Source organism: Varanus komodoensis, unplaced genomic scaffold (assembly GCF_004798865.1).
Source record: "Varanus komodoensis strain SLA01 unplaced genomic scaffold, ASM479886v1 scaffold5, whole genome shotgun sequence".
Lineage (NCBI taxonomy): Eukaryota > Metazoa > Chordata > Lepidosauria > Squamata > Varanidae > Varanus > Varanus komodoensis.
The window spans coordinates 10,579,410-10,599,689 of NW_025336087.1; the positions used below are offsets into that span (position 1 = coordinate 10,579,410).

Genomic DNA, 20,280 nt, shown 5'->3' on the forward strand with positions numbered 1-20,280 from the left:
TGCAGTTGTGCATGCTTATCTTGACAGAGTATATAAACAGAAGATGTAGCAGTGCTACCAAACTGGGATTGCTCTAAAGGCGTTTGGAAAAATTTATGGAGGATAAGGCAATCAAAGCCTACCTCCAGTATCAAATGCTGCATGCCTCTGTACAGAAGCTGATGGGGAACATGAGTGGGGTGGTGCTGTTGCAGTCATATCCCACTTGTAGGCCTCCTACTGCAACTGACTGGCCACTGAAGGAACAGAATACTGGACTAAACAGACCTTTTGCCTGATTCACCGTAGCTCTTATGTTGTTATAAAGAGTTGGATCCTACTCAAGACACTGTTTCTGCTTGAATGGATAGAAAGAGCAGCAACACATTCCTGAGTGTCTTAATTATGCACAGTTCTCCAGGATAAATAATCTAAAAGTGAACAAGGAAAAACTATATCAAAGGGTGAAAGGAGAAAACATCCAAAGCTTTGGGGCAGTCCACTGCTGTGTAAACATAGATATTTAGAATAAAAACGTATCTAAAAGTGAACAAGGAAAAACTATATCAAAGGGTGAAAGGAGAAAACATCCAAAGCTTTGGGGCAGCCCACTGCTGTGTAAACATAGATATTTAGAATAAAAACGTATTTAAGTGTGCTGCATGTGTGGGCAGATGGCACTATTGTATTGAAGATGGATACAGTTTAAAAGGATATCAACATTATTTTCCCAAGTGCTTGCTTCCAACACTAAGTTTCAGTTGTCCTAGTAGGCAGAACTGGATTAAAACAATTTAGGCCTATTTGCTCCATGTGACCCAAGTGTCAGCTAGGGAGTCCATTATTTCCAGAAGTGATACTCAGTATGTCCTAAATTTGTGGTCTCACCAACCAGAAGTTCTATGACCGTCACATAGAAAGGCCACTATGACTTCTCAGTGTTTATGTGAAGCCCTTGCAATTAAAGAACATGAGAAGAGCCCTGCCGGATCTGACCAAGGGTCCATCTAGACCAGCATTCTGTTCACACAGTGTCCAACCAGCCACAGGCAAGACATGCATTGAACACCCCTGCCAAGTTTCCTCGCAACTGAATACATAGGCAGATGTCTGATAATAATTAATAGCCTTATCCTCCATAAATTTGTCCAATTCTCTTTTTAAGCAATTCAGATTTGTAACCATCACTACTTCTTCTGTTAGTAAATTTCATAGTTTTAACTAAAATCTGAGGCCAAGTCTCACTTGTTTCTTTTTCTGTCCTGAATATCCTACCAATCAGCTTCATGGGTTGATCCCAGGTTCTAGTATAACAGAAGGCATAAAATGCCACCTATCCATTTTCTTCATACATACTTGATTTTGCATGCCTTTATCATATTACTGTTTACTTGCCTTTTTTCTAAGCTAAAAAAATCCCTTAACTTGTAGGGGAATTCTTCCAGTCCTAGTTGCTCTTTTCTGCACCATTTCCATTCTACAATATTCTATTGTAACCAGAATAATACACAGCATTATTTGTATGTTTGTACCATATTATCTTGGCAATTTCATTTTCAATTTCTTAATTATATCAAACATGGAATTGGCCTCTTCACAGCAGGCACTCACTGGGTGGACATCTTCACTGAGCAGTCCACCAAAACCCCAAGATCATTTTTTCAGTCAGTCACCACTGGGCCAGACCCCATCAGCTTCTACTTGTTCCAACCTGCATCATTTTACCTTTGCTTACAGTGAACTGCATTTAACATTTTGATGCCCATTTTGCCAATTTGGAAAGATCCATTTGAAGCACCTTAAAAATCCATTTTGTTTTAACCACCCTAAGCATCACTGAGTTCAACTGAGCTAACCCCAGGTAATTATGCAGAGGATTGAAGTCATTCTTCAAACTGAATTGCAAGATCAGTGCTTGATTTTGGGTGTCTGTGCTTTATGGAAGTGTTTATAAGGACAGTGTTAGCTTACAGAAGCATGAAATATGTCCTGTGGTCATGATCATGGATTTCCCTTAGGGAACATGGCTATGGACACTGTCATGATGAGTTCTTGCACTTCCCAATGTATGGGTAGTGACAGGCTTCATAAAAATTGAGCAGGGTTGAATGGGAAAGAACAGTGCAGTATTGCACATACTTAAACTATTATCTTAATACATTTACACTGTTCAGACATGCTGCCAAACAATGATTTGGACTTAGGAGAACAACCCTTTAGGTTACACACTGCTACTTATTCATCTTTTTTCCAATTTCTAACCTCCAGTTCCTAACCTGGGGCAAGTCCTAGCTGGCATGTTCATATCAAATTAACAATTATTTACCATGAATTTGTACTGGAACTTACTACACATTACCACACATAATGACAGCAGGAAATGTGTGAGCTTGAAGTGCCTCACTGCTTATTCATATAATGCCAAACATGCTCTGGTATTATATTCACAGAGAATCCCAGTTTAGAGCTTTGTCACCTTGCAAATCACCACCACCATATATGCAGTTTATTCCAACAGGTTATTTATATATAGCTACCTCCTGCCAAAATATTCAAGTTAAAACGAAGCCGTAAAATTTACCTTCTACACAAATGAACTTGTTTCTCCATTCAATACCATCAGGTCTTGGAATGGCTTTGGCTTCACGAACTGAAATCATCTGACGGCTCCAACTGGTGAAGAGGAAACCATTTTCAGAAATTTTTGAATACAATTCCCCAACCCTAAGTTCACACATTAAAAGTGAAGATAATCCTTGTATTTTATGTAAGTATCAGGTTTTGATGCAGCTGATAAGAATATAGCTCCTAGAAAGGGGGGACTATAGCTCTGCGCCATGGCATCTATGCCATGAAGTTCCACAGGGTTCCATCTTGTCCCCCATGCTATTTAACATCTACATGAAACCGCTGGGAGAGGTCATTAGGAGGTGTGGGCTGCGGAATCATCAGTACACTGATGATACCCAGCTCTACCTCTCGTTCTCTACCAATCCAGGTGAGGCAGTGGCTGTACTGAACCGGTGCCTGGCTGAGGTAATGGGCTGGATGAGGGCCAATAAACTGAAGCTCAATCCAGACAAGACAGAGGTCCTGTTGGTAGGTGGATTGGGCTCTGGAATGGGGGACTCTGACCTTGTCCTGAATGGGGTTGCACTCCCTCTTAAGGACAGGGTCCACAGCTTGGGAGCGCTCCTCAACCCAGAGCTATCGTTGGAAGATCAAGTGACAGCGGTGGTGAGGAGTGCTTTCCTTCAGCTTCGGCTGATCCATCAGCTGCATCTCTACCTGGAGAACGACTGCCTGACAACAGTGACACATGCACTGGTCACTTCCCAATTAGACTTCTGTAACGTGCTCTACGTGGGGCTGCCCCTGAAGATGGTCCGGATACTTCAATTGGTACAAAATAGAGCTGCCAGGCTGCTGACGGGGACTGGGCGTTGTTCTCATATAACCCCAGTCCTCCGTCAGCTCCACTGGCTCCCCATTGAAGTCCGGGCCCAATTCAAGGTGTTGGTTATCACCTACAAAGTCCTGAACGGCTTAGGCCCTGGTTACCTAAAGGAGCGCCTACGTCCATATATGCCCTCCCGCCCCAAGATCGGTGGCACAGGTCCTCCTCCGGGAACCCTCCGTGAAGGACATTCGGAGGGTGAGTACTTGGAGGAGGGCTTTCTCTGCGGTGCTGCCCAACCTATGGAATGTGCTCCCCAGAGAGGTCCGCCTGGCACCGTCGTTATTTGTTTTTCGGTGCCAGGCCAAGACCTTTTTATTTAAAAGCTATTTTAATTGTTAATGGTTTATTTGACCAGGCTGGATCCACTATTTTATTTTATTTTATCTTTTGTATTTATTTATGTATGATTTTTTTTGTATTTTATATGTAATTTTAATGATTGTAAGCTGCCCCGAGGCTCATGCGATGGAGCAGCATATAAGTTGTTTAAATAAATAAATAAATAAATTGCAGAAACAAAGAAGCAACAAAAACATGAGACTACTCCTAGCCACGCCCTTGGATAGAAATACCAAGGAGGCTGTTGTGGCCGATGTAGATGAAAGAAACCAAGAAACGTTGAGCTAACATTATTAGGGCTGTAAAGGTAAAGGTTTCCCCATGACTTTAAAGTCCAGTCATGTCTGACTCTTGGGGGTGGTGCTCATCTCTGTTTCCTAGCCAAGGGAGCCAGCGTTTGTCTGCAGACAGTTTCCATGGTCATGTGGCCAGTATGACTAAACACTGAAGTGCACAGAACACTGTTACCTTCCCACCGAAATGGTACCTATTCATGTACTTGCATTTATATGCTTTCGAACTGTAAGGTTGGCATTCAAACGGTTGACCTTTTGATCAACCAGCCAGCAGCTCAGCAGTAAAAACCACTGTGCCACCCGCAGTCCCGAATTAGGGCTGTAGGGAAGACTATATGCGACTAGGTAGAAAATCAGAGAAGATGACTGTGTATCTTGGATTCCCATTTCTGACTGGATGACTCCTGTTAGTATTACAAAATGTAGGTCAGAAGAAATGGGAATGTTACAGCATCATTTGGCTTGTATCAATACATTTAAGAAAAATAAGCTAAAGGGAAGACTTATATAACAGAATTAAGTAGATCACAGCAGGCAGTAATACCATTCTGCTGCACATTAAACTAAACTTTTTTTTTCCAGAATCCATCTGGCTTCTATAGTATCACGCAAAAAAGCTGAACTCACAGCACATCAAAAAAGTGGAAATATTAGTAAGCAACTATCTGTATGAAATGTTTGGTACCAATTTACATATCTACATGAGGAATTAAAAGAAATTTCTTTCTAACATCTTTATTAAGCAAATACGTTAACCACCTAAGGAGCCAATTCTATCTGAACACCCTCAGCCCCAAATTATCAGCATTACTTATCTGCAAACAAGTGGCTCTGCTGTTCAAAGTATGGAGGAAACAGTTTGAATCTTATGAACCTGAACAGGACACGTTGGATTATCCAGTATAAACAAAACTCTTAGCTCAAAGCCCTGAAGAACCTTTGTTATATGGGTACTGAACCATTTCTTGAAAGCTTATGAAAAAGATGCTAAAATTCTGCTTGAGTATTTCATGGGTGACTTGCTCTTAGAGCTAGGCATTTGGCTTCCATGTTTAACTTTAAGTTACCCATCTAAATTGATTAGTAAAACACCTCACATTATAAGACACAAGGAGGGATGAAACAACCATATACTGTGATGGAGAACATCACAGCTACAGTAGCAGCATACCAGTTGGGTGTGCATGTGGTAGTACAGAACAGGCATTCTACATATGAGCTGGTGACACTTATCTGAATATCAATTAAAACTTTAGGAAATTTTAATCCATGTGTACTAGAAGTATATACCAACTACAATCAGTTCAGACTCCAATTTAGCAATCCCATTTGGACCCTAATTTGGAAAACAGACCAATTCAGCAGCAGTCTGTATCAAACTCGGTCTGACTCCAAATCTCAGTTTGGAAATCCAGATCCTGCAAGCTCCCAAATGTAGTATAATTGGAAATCAACATTTCCCCCTTTTGTAAGAACTGAATGAAATTTGCATATATAATCATTCCTTATGGGAAAGAAGGGCTGTTACTCCTACAAAATTTCAGACAAATTCAGACAACAAATCAGGGTGCTGTGCACTGAATCTTTAAAACTTGCATTCATAAAAAAGGAAGTGCTGATAATTTCCTTATTTCTTGGCAGAAGTGAATGAAATTTGCAAGGGTAGTTGTTCTTTCTGAAAGGATCGAGTCTGCTAACTTTCAGATGAATAGATCCAGGGTGTACCAACAAGCTACAAAAGAACAGGTGCAGTGTTTATGAAGGAGAAATCCTCAAATTTGAGGAAAGAAATTTGAGTCCCTTGCTCTTAGTCACCGCCTCAGGTTTTATGGTAATTTGTAGGAAAATGGCCTTATCTATTATATTTATATCCTGCCTTTTTCTTTTTTTTAAGAACTCAGAGTGGCTTGCATCATTCTCCTCCAGTTGCTCTCAATCTTATCCCTACAGCAAGAATCCTGTGAGGTAGGCTGGGCTGAGAGTCTCTGACTGCCCCAAATTCACCTAGTGGCTCCATGGGGTTATGGTGGGGACTAGAACCCAGATCATTTGAGTCCCAGACCTGCTCTCTTCACCATTACATCACGTTGTCAGAGGTGTCCCTACAGAAGAAAATTGGAAAATTTCAGAATGCCAAATGCAGGGGCTGGGTAATTCTGCTGAAGACTTGTTTTCTGTTCAGGCGGCACCAAAGTCACAGAAATATAATACAAAAGGTGGATGGATGCAGAGCATACAACAGCAGAGGCAGAAGGACTTGAACATTCAGCATGTTCCAAGCAAGCACAAAATGTTATGACCTCCCAAGTCCCAGACTCCAACAAACCTCTTTTAATGTTTCTGTTGCTGGGAGAGAAAAGTAATGAAAAGCACTAAGAGTGTCCTAGTAAAGCCATTCACTGTGATTTATTTATGCATTCTATTACTGGTAGTTTTAGACTGCTTAATATAGTAAAATCTCTAAGCAGTTAAAAGCTAGAACTGTCAGTCACAAAATTAAATCCCCTCCTTTTCCCACCCTGATGTTTTCTTTACATAGCTAGCTTGTGAGAGAAACTCATCAATTTTTCGAAATGCACTGTCTGTGTCTATGTCCTTCCAAATCTGAAACCTGCAAGATTGTAAAAAAATGGGTTTACTCTGCTTCTGAGGAGACTCACTTTGATTTGAACATTTTGTAGACCTGTTAGATCTGGCACAGGATTCAGAAGAATCCAAAGCATACCTGTAAAATATATTATTTGTGCAGGATCTGGATAGGTCTAGCACTATTCTGTCTGACAACGTGATCAATCTGGCCTTTGCCACACACAGAACAGACCATGGCCATATTTATTTTTATCTAGCATTAAATTTGAATCTAACAAACAGTCTCTTACATAACTAAAAAATAGTAGTAGCTAAAAAAAGGTTTACATAAATGCCTCAGTGGAACATTTTGCAATCATTTTACATCATACATAAACAAAGGCTGTGGTTAACACTATGCCAATTTATGCAAACGTTATTGCTTCCAATTATACAAATTATCACAAGGTTTCTTAGAAATGTTTCTTTAAAAATTGTAGGATTTCAAGTTTGCTCTGAAGTGACAATTTTAACAGACATTCATTTAAGGAAAAGGTAATTTCATTTTTATTTCCTTATAATAAACCGCACTGGATATAAGGACATTTGGATCAACATTTACTTTGCTATGGAATGCTGAATGTGAAAAACCTTCTATTTTTCCATAGGAAATGTAGAAGATGTAGGACATTTCATATTTCAAACGTGCAGAAGGGTAATTTCCAGAAGCTGTCCCTACCGATCTCCAGAATATATTTCTAGGCACTGATCAATTTAACTAGTGCTTTTTATACACAATTCAAAACCAATAACTTTCATGCACATTTTTAGTTGTGTACACAGCAAAAATTAATCTTGAATTAAGATTACTTAAGAATTGTACTGTGACAGTGCTTTGCCAATGCTGCTATACAACTAATTCCAATTCTGATATTGTGTTCAGCAATATTATTTTCAATCCTGTCAAACTAGCTGGTTCAGACTTTTATGGTGGGTTACAGAAGTCCAGGCATTATCACAACATAGAAATAATAATTTGTATCAGGTAGCAGCTACTGGAGATGTTGCTCTGAAACTTTTGGTTGCTGAATTGAGACTTGAGATAGACAGAAGCACCAGTACTGAACAGAAGGTGGAAAGTGCTGAAGTGTGGATGAGAACTAGTCCTACCTGGAGAAGAAATGTCATAACCTTAGATTCACAACAGAAAAGATCAGACTTCTCATTGCTTTGAAATTAACCTCTCAATAGGAGGTACACGCAATACCTTCTCAGATCTTAAGGCGCAACACTCCAAATGTGAGAATATGATCCTTCGAACATCATACACCCTAACTTCATTTCAAGAAACTCTGACCTGGAGACTGCCAAATTATTGAACCAAGCCCAATACTCTCCTTATTTATTTCTTTACTTTTGCTAGATCGTATCTACATTGTAAACTAACTCCACATGTAAACATTTAGCCACAGAGCCTTAACCTACTGTTGTTTACATATGTATCTCTGTATGCATATATATCTATATACATATGTGTCTGTGTACACACACAAATACAGAGGTGATTTTAATTAAAAAGGTAAGATGCTCCCTTAAATGGAAAAACAAGTCTTTGAATTCATTTGGAAATCACAGTCACCACAGTACCAATGTGAACCACTACAGCAAAGCCGGCACGGTTCACTATAATAAGAAGCAGGTCACTTACTCAAATTCTGTAGCATAATATTTCAGGAAGCCCACCAACAGGTCTCCAAGTGTTGATTCATTTTTTGAAAGGTAAGGAGGAATGGTGCATGGAGCTTGATGCACAAGGTGCAACTGCATAGTAGGATCAAAAGATACCTGCAAAGACAGCAAGATAAAAAAGGTAACTGGAATCTCATCTTCCTAGCCTCAGAAAGAACCTTTCTGGTCCATGCCATACATCATTGTACCAATTGCAAGTTTTGTCCCATCCTTGCTTCTTTTGAGTGCTCTTCTGCCTATATTGCTCTTATGCACAAATTCCCTCATCTTTAACATAAAGAAAATAGTTTACGTATATATGCCACCATTTTGCTGATTTATATAAAGCAGGGAAAGTTTTCTATTCTACCAGGTACAGGTGCCAATTAAAATCAAGGGATAAAAATGGGTTTCTTTTTAAACAGTTTTTAATAAAATTGACTTTATTAGCATTTTAGTTATCTAGTATAGTAGACATTTTTCATTGTTTTCTGTACATAGATATTGTAATGGTTTAGAATTATAAATTTAAAAGTGATGTGAAGGGAACAGAATTCTGGACTTGGACCAAGAAGACCTAAGTACAAGTTACTGCCTTGTATAATAAATTTATCTTCTGTTGTTAAGCTAAAATGATAACTCCTCAAGCACATGCCTGAGTATCTTTGAAGAAGGGAATGATACAAATCTGGCAAATATCTTTTAGAAGCCTGTGCTTTTTTTATTTTGCTTTGGTTAATTCTTCTCTGCAGTTTAGCATTAAAATCAGAACTCTCATATGACATCTGTTTTCTGAGTCTGAAAGAATTATACAAACTACCTAACAAACCAGCAGGTGGAAGTAGAGGAGGGATGCCTGGGGAATTTCCTGTACTGTTTACTTCCTGTATACAGAAAGTAAAACTTGTCCTGCTTTAATTCCACTTCAATATGTATTCATACTGTGTATCCTAAACAGAGACTTTTACTTCAGGTTGAGCAATTTTGCTGTGTGTTGATCACTAGTACTGCATTAGGCTCCACATACTTCACCCATAAATTTTTATTGAAAATGTTGGGAGGGAGCAGAAACCGGGCTTTTACTACCCTTGAACAAATTAAATTTTCATACGATGGAGTGGAATAGGTGAAAGCAGAAATGTTCATAACAACTGTTACAACCTTGACAGAAGAGTCAAGGTTAAATCCATGTTATTAATTTATATAACATTTGAGCTACAAAAAGCATGGAGAGCTTTATTTTGCTTGTCTCCACAAGTACCATACATAAGGTTCATAACTAACTTCATTTTCCAATTGGAGAATTACTGCAAAGAGGGACAAGGCTAAGCCAAGCCACAGAAAGCATGGATTGTGGGAGACACAAGGTTTCCTCATGCCTGTATTTAATCCTATTAACAAAAGCAAAGCAACGTTTTCCCTGTGTAGATCATTCCTTCTCCCATGCCATCCATTACAAGAAAAACAAAAAAGTCCTTGTAACTTTTCATCAGCTCTTAAGTTCCTCTGAATTCATTAACACTGGGCAGATTTTTGCTAAATACAGATAATGAGAAAATACTGTACACCATTCTGAGAGCAATGTGCTGAGAGAAGGGTATATAAAAACAATGAATGAATGAATGAATGAATGAATGAATGTGCACTCTATGTGTGAAGGCTTTTGCCTGTATTCTCCAGTCAAGTGCTGAAGAATTTTTTGCATTAGATTACCTATCATTGATCTATGCTGCAAGTGTGTTTCACAGTGTGGTTCTGGATAACCCATTTTAAATAATTATCATATAGCCTGGAAATGTGCTGTAAAAAGACAATTGTGTGATGAACAGTTCAGAAAATTGACCAAAAGAAGAAAGGCAAGAACATTTGAGACTTCAGATAAAAAAAGACAATGACTAAAGAAGGATAAGTGATCTATAAAAATATATATAATGTGGAGAGATCTAATTTCATTTTGAGAGTGGGAGAGAAACATGATGAGAAATGCATGTCTAAGTGTACACTTTTTCAAAATGCAGACAGTAAATGCTGGGTAATGCATAATTATCAGGATTGCAACAGGCACGCAGAAGTTTAACCCATTCTTTCCCTGCTGCAATCGTAATAAAAATAATTCCTCTAAAACTGGTATTTGCATATACTTGCATTTGCACAAGGAGGATAACTACTATTAATGCCCATTTTAAGTTGCTGTCAATTTGTATTTAAAAAAAATTAATATCTTGGAACATTTAATATTGCATCTATTTTGACCTATTCAAGGAGGTTGACCTTTTTCAAGGCAAAATTTGTCAAAAGCTCTCAGGGACTGCATTCTAATGATGGGCAAGACCAATGGCAAAATGGACACAGCCAAAATACTAACAAGTTTTTTTTCTTAAAGCTTTTACTACCTTTTCCCAAGTCTTTGGGGAAGAATTCAAAAAGGGGGGAAACTGCAAAGAAGGAGAAATGAAACAACTGATGAGGAGCCACTGAACGTAGTCCTGAGGGCTGGTTTTCTCTCCCAGGCCTAAGGCTCTTCACCCCTGCTATAACTCATAATATTATAATTTAATTTAAAAGGAGGTGAGGCTATATTTATATAAGACAGAACTAAATGGAACTTCCTAATACATAAACAGTTTGCCTATGAGTAACTAACCGCTGTGGAGAAGGCAAAAGATAGGGATACTTCCTTCCTGCCCTTCTTGTGGACTTCCTAGAAGTATTTAGCTGGCCACCGTGAGAAAGGGGATGGGGCTTTTCTTATATTCCTACAATGCATCAAATCTAGGGCAGTAGGTAAAAAACTTCTGATTCCTTGGCAGGACAAAATGGAACGTGAAGGGACAATCATAAAACAGAAGCATAGAATACTAGAGTTGAAAGTGGCCAGAGAGCCATCAGGTCCAACCCTCTGCTCAGTGCAGGACTCCAAGTTAAACCACCCCTCTCAGATGGCTGTCCAGTGGCATCCTGAATGCCTCTAGTGTGGGAGAACCCATGACCTCCCTAGGTAATAGAGCATTATGACAATGGAATCAAACAGGCAGGAAATTTTTCCTGATAACTAGCTGGGATCAAGTTTGCTGTAACTTGAGCCCATTCTTCCATGTCCTGCCCTTTCAGATGATCAAGAACAGATCAGGTCCTTCCACTTTGCGACAGCCTTTCAAGTACAGTGGTACCTCAGCTCACCAAAGCCTCAGTTCACGACCAAATCGGGTCGCGAACAGAAATTTCAGAAACATTTTGACTCAGGTCGCAAACTCCGCATTGGGTGACGATTGTGATCATGTCTGTCTTCCCTGCACGGGTGTGGTGGTGGATGGCCATGATTGCAGTCATGCTCGTGCAGGGAAGATGGGCACGATTGTGCCCGGGGGGAGGGAGATGGCTGCAATTGCGCCCATTTCCCCCCAAGTGTGCCCGTGATCGCACACATCTCCCCCCAGGAGCTTACCTGCGATTGTGCCCGTCTCCCCCGCCCCGAGCACGCCCGTGATCATGGCCATCTTCCCTGTGATTAAAAAATATTTACAGAACGGATTAACCTTATCTGCATTGAACCTTATGGGGGAATTTGATTTGGCTCGCAACCAATTCGGGTAGCGACCAGAGTCGTGGAATGGATTAAGTTCATGAGCCGAGGTACCACTGTACTTGTAGAATGCTATTGCATCTCCCCTCAGTCCTTCCTTCTTGAGGATAAAACGTCCAGTTCTTTCAATCTCTCCTCATAGGGCTTTATTTCCAGTCCTTGGATCATCAGTTATAAACTGCCTGAGGGTTGCTAGATATAAGGCACATGAAGGTAACCATGTGACTGATAATGGCAGTTAGGCTAGTGATAGTTAAATATTGGAAACAGAACTGGGTTTTGCAAAGGCATGAATGGTATAATGAAATATGGAATATGGTAATTAATGATAAACTGATGACAGAAATAAAAATTAAAAAAGGGTTAATGAAAGCAAATGAATATAATGAAATTTGGGGAATTTTGTAAAAGCAGTTCTGATACAAGGCAAAGGCTGCAAACCCAATCAAGATTATATGAATTTCTGGAGGGCCTATGGGTATAATTGAAGTATATTATATATTATTAATTGTTATGGTATGTGTATGATGGTAGTATTGGTCTCCGGGGTGGTGTGTGCATACTTCCATTTATTCTTTTTTAATTATTGTGTTCTTGTCATGTTATATTATTATTGTTGTGATTGTATTTATGGTTTTTTTCTGCCTAAAAAAATAAAAAGGGGGGAAAGAAAAGGAAGAGAAAAAAAATAGGTAACCATGTGACTTATCCTGGTATAAGGACTTAAGATTTCTAAACCACTTAGGCTAAACCTAAAATAGATATTTATTTGATGTTTCTTGTTTTCTGTAACTCCAACAAATAATTAATTTGGACATTTCATTGAATAAGCATTAAACAATTTCCCATGATAAGCAGCCAGTCTCAAAAGACTTATAATTGTGTAGTTGTATAAGACTGATTTGTTCAAGAGAGAAGCTGAGATATTTCAAATCAAGTGACTAATGAAAACTAGTGAGAATTTTTTTCATCTAGGGTAAATGGAGGGAGTTACAGGCCCACTCCATCTTCTAGGCAGAAAACAATGTCTGATCCAACACAATAGAAAGTTTACCTATATGCAGGTTCCCCCTGAATCTTTGGGGAAGACACATATGCATGTATGCTGAGACATCCTTCTCTCTACTTTTTTTCTCTTGCTTTGCAAAGCTCTTTTTTCACTGACTCTCTGTAATACAAGCATCACAAAGCAATGACAGAGCAGATATTTGATCCAAACCTTCTGGCTACCAGATGTTAACTAATCAGGTGTACATCTACTTCTGGTACATGTGCATCTGGGAGGCACATTCCAAAACTATATTCCTCTCGTCAGTGCTCAATTATACTTGTAAGCCCTTGGATGCAGAATGCAAAATGAGTCAGGTATTCTAAACCAGCTAGGTTGACTTCTATGGGATGTGCATTGGGTGTGAGTAAATTAAAAGACCTTGGATACAAAATGCACTCTGTTGCAACCTTTTATAAAGCTTACCTTTTCTTATTTATGAAAAATGAAGCACTAGGAAAGTCACATCAGGAAATGTCAGCTGCCCATCACAGGGCAGGATATAAATTTTAGAAATAAAATATATGATTAGGAGTTGCTGCATAAAAACACTATAAGGAAACTCAAGAGGAGATATAGGAGTCTCAAGCCTATCAGACATTGAAACATTCTGAATTTACACAAGAGTGTAAACATACAAATGTGCTGTACTAGCCAGTCTTTACTGAGAACCTGACTTTTAGTTAAGCATCAAAAACTGAATTACATTAAAAAAAATTTAATCAGATTTACTGCAACATTGGAGTGCAAATGAAGGTAAGAAATTAAACTGCAAGAGTTAAGCTGTTACTAAACCAAAGAAAAATGTTAAAATGCTGTATTAACACTAGCTTAATATACAGAGTCACTGAAATATAGAGCAATCTGCTTATTCCATACTGTTACCATGTGTCAAAAAGTTTTCATTGTTCCTTGCCAGCCTTAAAACAAGAGGAAGAATGGGCAACTGCTGATGTTGAATATCTAAGAGTGCATGATCAGCATTTTAAAACATATGCAGAGAATGTGGGTGCCTTACTGAAAAACTGATTCAGCACAAATAAAAATAACTAGTAGGATACCAATACGCAGAACCATAAATACATTGCCTGGCAGAAGCATTCACCCTCCTTTCATTTTTCCACATTTTGTTGTGCCACAACTAGGAACTGAAATAAATTTAATTGGCATTGTTACCACTGGATATAACAACATTGAGTATTTTTATTATGGCATGGAATGCTAACAAAAACAACCTGGCACTTATTGGTGGCATAAGCATTCACCCCTCAGTTAATACTTGTAGAAGCACTTTTGGCAGCAGTTATGGCTGTGAGTCTTCTTGGGTAAATATCAGTTTATAATGTCTGGATCCTGCAGTGTTTTGCTCTTTCTTCCTGGTAAAATTGTTCTTGCTCAGTCCAGCTGGATGGCAGGCTTTGGGAAAGAGCAACTTTAAAGTCCTACTATAGATGTTTGATTGGTCTAAGGTATGAGATTTGATTGGGACTCAAGCATTTTAAAATTGTTTCTAAACCACTTCACTGTTACTTTGGCTATGCATTTAAGGTCATTGTCCTGCTGAAAGGTCAACTTGCATTCCAGCCCCAGATCCTCTGCAGACTGAAACAAGCAATGAGCACTGTTGTCTTTCCACCACACACAGCACAGTCAGAATGTTTGATTTCTGTCTCATTGGACCAGACAACTCATGTTTGCTGTGTCTCCCACATGCCTTTTTGCCAACTCCAATAGAATTTAATATTGGTTTATTTCAGCAATGGCTTTCTTCTTGCCACTCTCCCTCAGAAACTTTTCCATAAACCTGAGCCTTATCGGGATGATAGTTATCCCATGGATGGTTTTTCACATCTTAGCTGCTGTCCTCTCTAGTTCAGGGGTCTCAAACTCGCGGCCCGCAGGCCAATTGCCAGGACAGGTGGGGCATGGGGGAGGGGCCCTGCGGCCTTCAAAGTGCCGGCGGCGCCCGGGCCGGCCACAGGATGAGCAGCCCACCACCACTGCGGTGGTGGAATACTTGATGCGGCCCAGCCTCACCCAGACTCTACTTCAAGCGGCCCCCAGGTAAGTTGAGTTTGAGACTCCTGCTCTAGTTCCTCCAAATTTACCATTGGGCTCTCTTTGGGTTTCTGACTAATGTCCTCCTTATCTAGCCTCTAGGCAGAATTGTAGTTGAACCATATCCTTTCTATTTTAAAATAATGGATTTAATGTTGGTCCAACCAATATTCAAAGGTTTTTTTTAAATAACTGAACCCTGATTGGCGCTTCTGTACAACTTAATGCTAGAGCTGTTTTGACAGCTCTTTGCTCTGCATAATGCTGTTTCTTTAGATACATCCTCCATTCTGGGGCTTCCATAAACAGATGTATTTCATTTGAGACCATATGGCATGGAATTGCACATGCATGGAATCCACTCAACTACGGACACTGACTTCTGGAGGCAGTGGGTTGCATCAGAGCTTATTTAGGCATGTCATAGCAAAGGGGATGAAGGCTTATATAAGCAACATAGTGCAAGTTTTTGTTTGCTTAACTTTTGTGCCACAATAAAAATATTTTGCACCTTCGAAGTATTCAGTATGTTGGATATATGAAGTGGTAATAATGCCAATACAATACATTTCACGGTGTAACACAGCAAAACATGTATAAGTCAAAGCGGGAGTGAGTACTTCTACAAGACACCATATATATGTTCATGTAATATATAACATTCTACACAAGTTGCAGAGGGCAACAGAAAATATTTCATTTCTTTAAAAAAAACTTACTAAGAAGAATGTCTTTGGTTCAGCCTACGTGTATTAAGGTTTAAGATCTTCTTTGCTGCAGACTATATCCAATATTTAGCTTTCAAAAAGACAGCAATATCTTACAACAAAAGGAATTACCAAATTAGTTGCCAACACAGAACTCTTTAACACCAATTTTAAGGCAACACAGAACTCTTTAACACCAATTTTAATTAATCTTTAACCCCCTCTGTTAAAAATAGCATGCAATGCGCACAGAATTTTTTTTCCCCAAAAGTGAAGTTAATTGAGTTATTAACAGTCTTCAAACAAACTGCAATACCTTCTTCATGTTTTTACTTTTGTCAGGTGAGTCTCTGAATTGAAGAACATATGAAGTGCTATGTAACACAACTGGTTCAAGTGAGGTAGCTCCCATATTACTATTAGTAGTAGTAGTTGTAGTAATAGCAGTATTCATTTAGTTTCATTTCATTTCTATACCACCTACAGCTAGATGGTTTACAACAAAGTATAAAAACAATTAACCCTTTATTTGAAATTGCCATTCTTTATTCATTCATGTTGCATACATAAATTTCTGTAGAAAAGAAGAGTTAATTATGGAATTCCTTTGATTTTTTTTCTCTTTTGATTTTTTTAAACAGTAAAATAGCTTACTATAAAATAACAACAGTAAAATAGCACTGAATATTTTTAAATGCAAGTAAACCAGTAATTAACTCCCCTTCCATGGGAACACACACACTCTGGAGATTAAGAAATTATTAATCTAGCTATGATGAACAGGAAGAAATAAAATGTGTAGTGGCACCAATTAAAGGACATTTAATATTAGAAGATTCCTTTGCTAAATTGAATTTCTGCATCTTACCCATATGAAAGGGAGTTGCTGAATAATGTAACTCTATGAAATATGGTACAGCACAACCATTTTAATTCTAAATACAGCTAATTATGGAAAAGTAATGCCCATAAGACTCTGTTGGGGAATATCCTTATTAATTACATTAGATTTTGTATTCATGTGTATTCTGGGTAGTTCTAAATCACGCCTACAGCCTTCATGCATTGCTTTTTAGTCTTGCTTTGAGAACAAAAGAACACAAGAGCTGCTTCCTTTCTCCATTTTGTGTGTCAGTCTCTCTCTCTCTCTCTCTCTCTCTCACACACACACACACACACCCTCAACATTCATGTGACCACTCCATTAACCTGACAAAGTTAGCTGTGGCCCACAGCCATTTCTTACTCTTTATGGCACCAGAAAGGTCTTAGTTAGAACGGACTAACTAGAATTGGTAACGCTGGCAAACTCCCCAAGTGTTTACTGCTATTAACTCAGTTGCCAAGAGGCATACAGCACAGAAATGGGCAAGAGGGGAAACTCAAAATATACTGCAGAATTTCCTTAGAAAAGGACTTCTAAACATGCTGTAATCAACTTAATAATATAATTTGGTCTTTTTGAAAGGAATGAAACCTTTTGATCCCTCTTCCCCAATCTGTCGCCCTCCAGATGTCTTGGGCTATAATTTCTATCCAACACATCTGGGCAACACTAGATGCTTCAAACAAGATATTGCATTCAAACTTATAGTCAGGAAGTGGTCTAGTATGAGGTGGTAGAACAAAGAACTCTTAGCATAAGAAAACTAAATTTGTTCCAGACATGCTTAGCTTTCTTTGTGCAGGGATTTTGTATGGAGGATCATTCAGTCATGTAAGCCTCCACTTGCAATCCAAAATGATATAGCCCATACATGAGTTCACCACTTCCATGAGATTTAGGTCATTACGTCAGATAGCTTTCCATCTGATCCACAGCAGATTCCTTGCTTGTTGCCACCTGCACAGGTCTGTGGCAACTATGTCATTTAATGCAACAAGTATGCAACCACACGCATGCCAAAAAAGTTGAACTATCTAAGGGGGAGGAAGAACAAACAATCCTTATCCACACAGCTCAAAAGTGAACTTGCTTAACATGATACTGAGGTACACAGATATGACTGGTAATAAGATGTAACTTCAAAAGTATGTAGACTACAACGCCAAAGTAAAAGGGATACAGAACATTAATATCTAAAACAGTAGGAGGCGGCAAGAGATCTTATATAGACATCCCTTACATGCAGATCAGACCATAAAGTAGAACAGCACATTTGAAAAAATGGGCTGCAATCCTAAGCCCACTTAATTGGAAGTAAGTTCCATGGAAATAAATGGCACTTACTTCCTAGCAACGGAACATAATTAATATTGACCTGTAAAAAAATAGTTTGTATGAAACAAAGGTCAGCCTGCAGGGGAACTTTATGCACAGAGGCACACAGTGATGGCTCATTGTAGCGATCCAACAAACACGCTCACAGGCATATTTTGCCATTACCCAAATTTAATAGTTAAATAGCAACATTCATATTGAAGGTAATAAATTTGAAATAAACATATTATGTAGTAATTTATAAGAAGCACTTACTGGGTAATTTTTTTGGAGGGATGGAAGGATAGGTTCAGGTAGGGCTATAAAAAAAAAGTTTAAAGTTGCTGTGATTCACGTACTTCACAGAAAACAACATACCAGCTACACCAGTGGTGTGAACTGAAGGTCTAGGATAAATTGCTTACTCTAAATGTAAACTTCTAGGCCTTTTAAATTAAACAGAATTACTTCCATAAATTTTATTGAAATGTGGTTAAACATTCTAGGATATGAAAGTTACTCATGTAAGCTTAAGTTTGTAACATACGGGTATTTGATGTTTATATAAGGGCAGGTGGACATTTTTCACTATGAATACATTTTAATTCATTCTAGATAACAGTAACTTTTAGGCTTCTGCAGTGGAAATGTAAATCATGAACTATCAAAATATGATGAAGCTGTGAATGATGCCTAATATTACCTGATTTTTTGGACAGGAAGCACAATTTGCCCCCAACGAACCATCACTGTCAAAATGAATACTGAATAAGAATTATCTTCCTAGTTATATACATCTCTTTTTAATATACCTACAGGTAACCCACAACCAAATAAATATTGTAACTATTGCCTTACAAATAATGCATGGTAACTATATATGTCCATTTTAGCAATGTTCATCTTCCATTGAGTCACATGATTAACACAATGTACTTTTAAAATTGTCCATTCTGTTCCAATTCAGTTTTGTAGTTGAAAACAAGCAGACATTTTAGTGAGCATTCACCAGTTGGATTGGGGCAATGATCTTCTAAACTGGAGTGTCAAAATACTTAACTGGTCTAATAGAGAAGATTATAAAAAGTGCAGCTCCATTTGCTATTACCAGAAGTAACAATATTACTTTTATCTGTTTAGAATGTTTCTTCTTTCCCTTCATGTTGCAGACTCTTCAAGACAATTTGCAAAGTAAACATTTAAAATAAAATACAACTAAAAGGCAGCATTTAAATTCAAAACAGTAGATTAGATAACAATAGGCATCAAAATACAAAATGGGTATGATATCACTTTAGTGCTCCAACCTTTTCATTCTTTGAGAAAAGGTATAAATGAATGAAGTCCATCTTATTTCTATTGTTTATAAGACTCTCCTCACATTTGTTTTTTAAAAAATCTGTTTTTGAATCCTAGAATTCAAGACACTTTCATCCAATTTTTTGTTATATTTCAACAAGCACCCTAAGAATACCAGGGAGACTATTATGAAAAGGATGCTTACCAATTTATTAACAGAACTCTGGTTTATTGCTACTGTATAGCTATTATGGACTATAGTTTAAGAAGGTTAAGGGATCAATCCCATGCCTGTTTAGACAGAAAACAAGTCCTCCAACTCCCTATTATACCCTAGCTAGCCAAGGAGGCTAGAAAATGCTATAAGCTGTAGGACCTTTTTCAGTCTAAATATGTTTAGGATTGAGCCCTAATGCTCATGAATAACCACACATAGAACAACTACCTTCTATCTGTTAATGAAAGCTTCTGTAATACAAGGCAAACAGATGCAGAGAAGAAGTTACTTCTATACAATCTTTCCTATATAGTACAATTAGGACTTCTGCAACAAAATAACCTGCCAAAGCAAGATCAGAAAATGTTTGATGTTTTTTGTCACAATGTTATCTTGAGTTCCCTTCAACAAACTCGTGGGAGGGGGAGTGAGAGAGAGCGCTGACAGTATGGTTTCCCTTCCACCAACAGCCTTCCATGCACTACTTACATCTGTTCTGGGGGGTTGGCTGACCCTCCAGAGCAGATATGAGAGGAGTATAGGGGGAGGGAGGGAAGGGGGAAATCCCATTATGTAATGTCTGTTTACAGAACACTGAATTTAACTATTTAAATGTATGGGTTATTCTGCTAGCAGAAGCAGTTCCATCAACAGAACCAGGGGAGATGATTTTCCCTAAACTTTTTCAATATCTATTCCTGAATGCTGTGAAAACCCTCTTGAGTAAATTCTGGGGTACCCTGGACAGCTGCAGTGGGGAAGGGAGGAGGAGAAAGTTCCCTTAGCAAACTTCTACTA

The 20,280-nt window shown here is 38.5% G+C and overlaps 1 protein-coding gene across 2 annotated transcripts in view; it reads right to left on the reverse strand.

Annotated features, from left to right (window-relative positions):
• TENT2 (terminal nucleotidyltransferase 2) overlaps positions 1-20,280 on the reverse strand; it is a 48,099-nt gene that overhangs the window by 2,512 nt on the left and 25,307 nt on the right. Inside the window, exons 11-14 of one of the 2 annotated variants that reach the window (XR_006416244.1) lie at positions 18,243-18,286; positions 8,351-8,487; positions 2,561-2,652; positions 268-410 (exon numbers count right to left, since the gene is read on the reverse strand). Coding sequence is in view for 1 of the 2 variants with exons in the window: in XM_044445922.1 (XP_044301857.1) it covers positions 2,561-2,652; positions 8,351-8,487; positions 18,243-18,286 (273 nt within the window). In the remaining variant the exon portion in view is untranslated. The remainder of the gene's footprint in view (positions 1-267; positions 411-2,560; positions 2,653-8,350; positions 8,488-18,242; positions 18,287-20,280) is intronic. The other variant, XM_044445922.1, reaches the window with a different exon arrangement.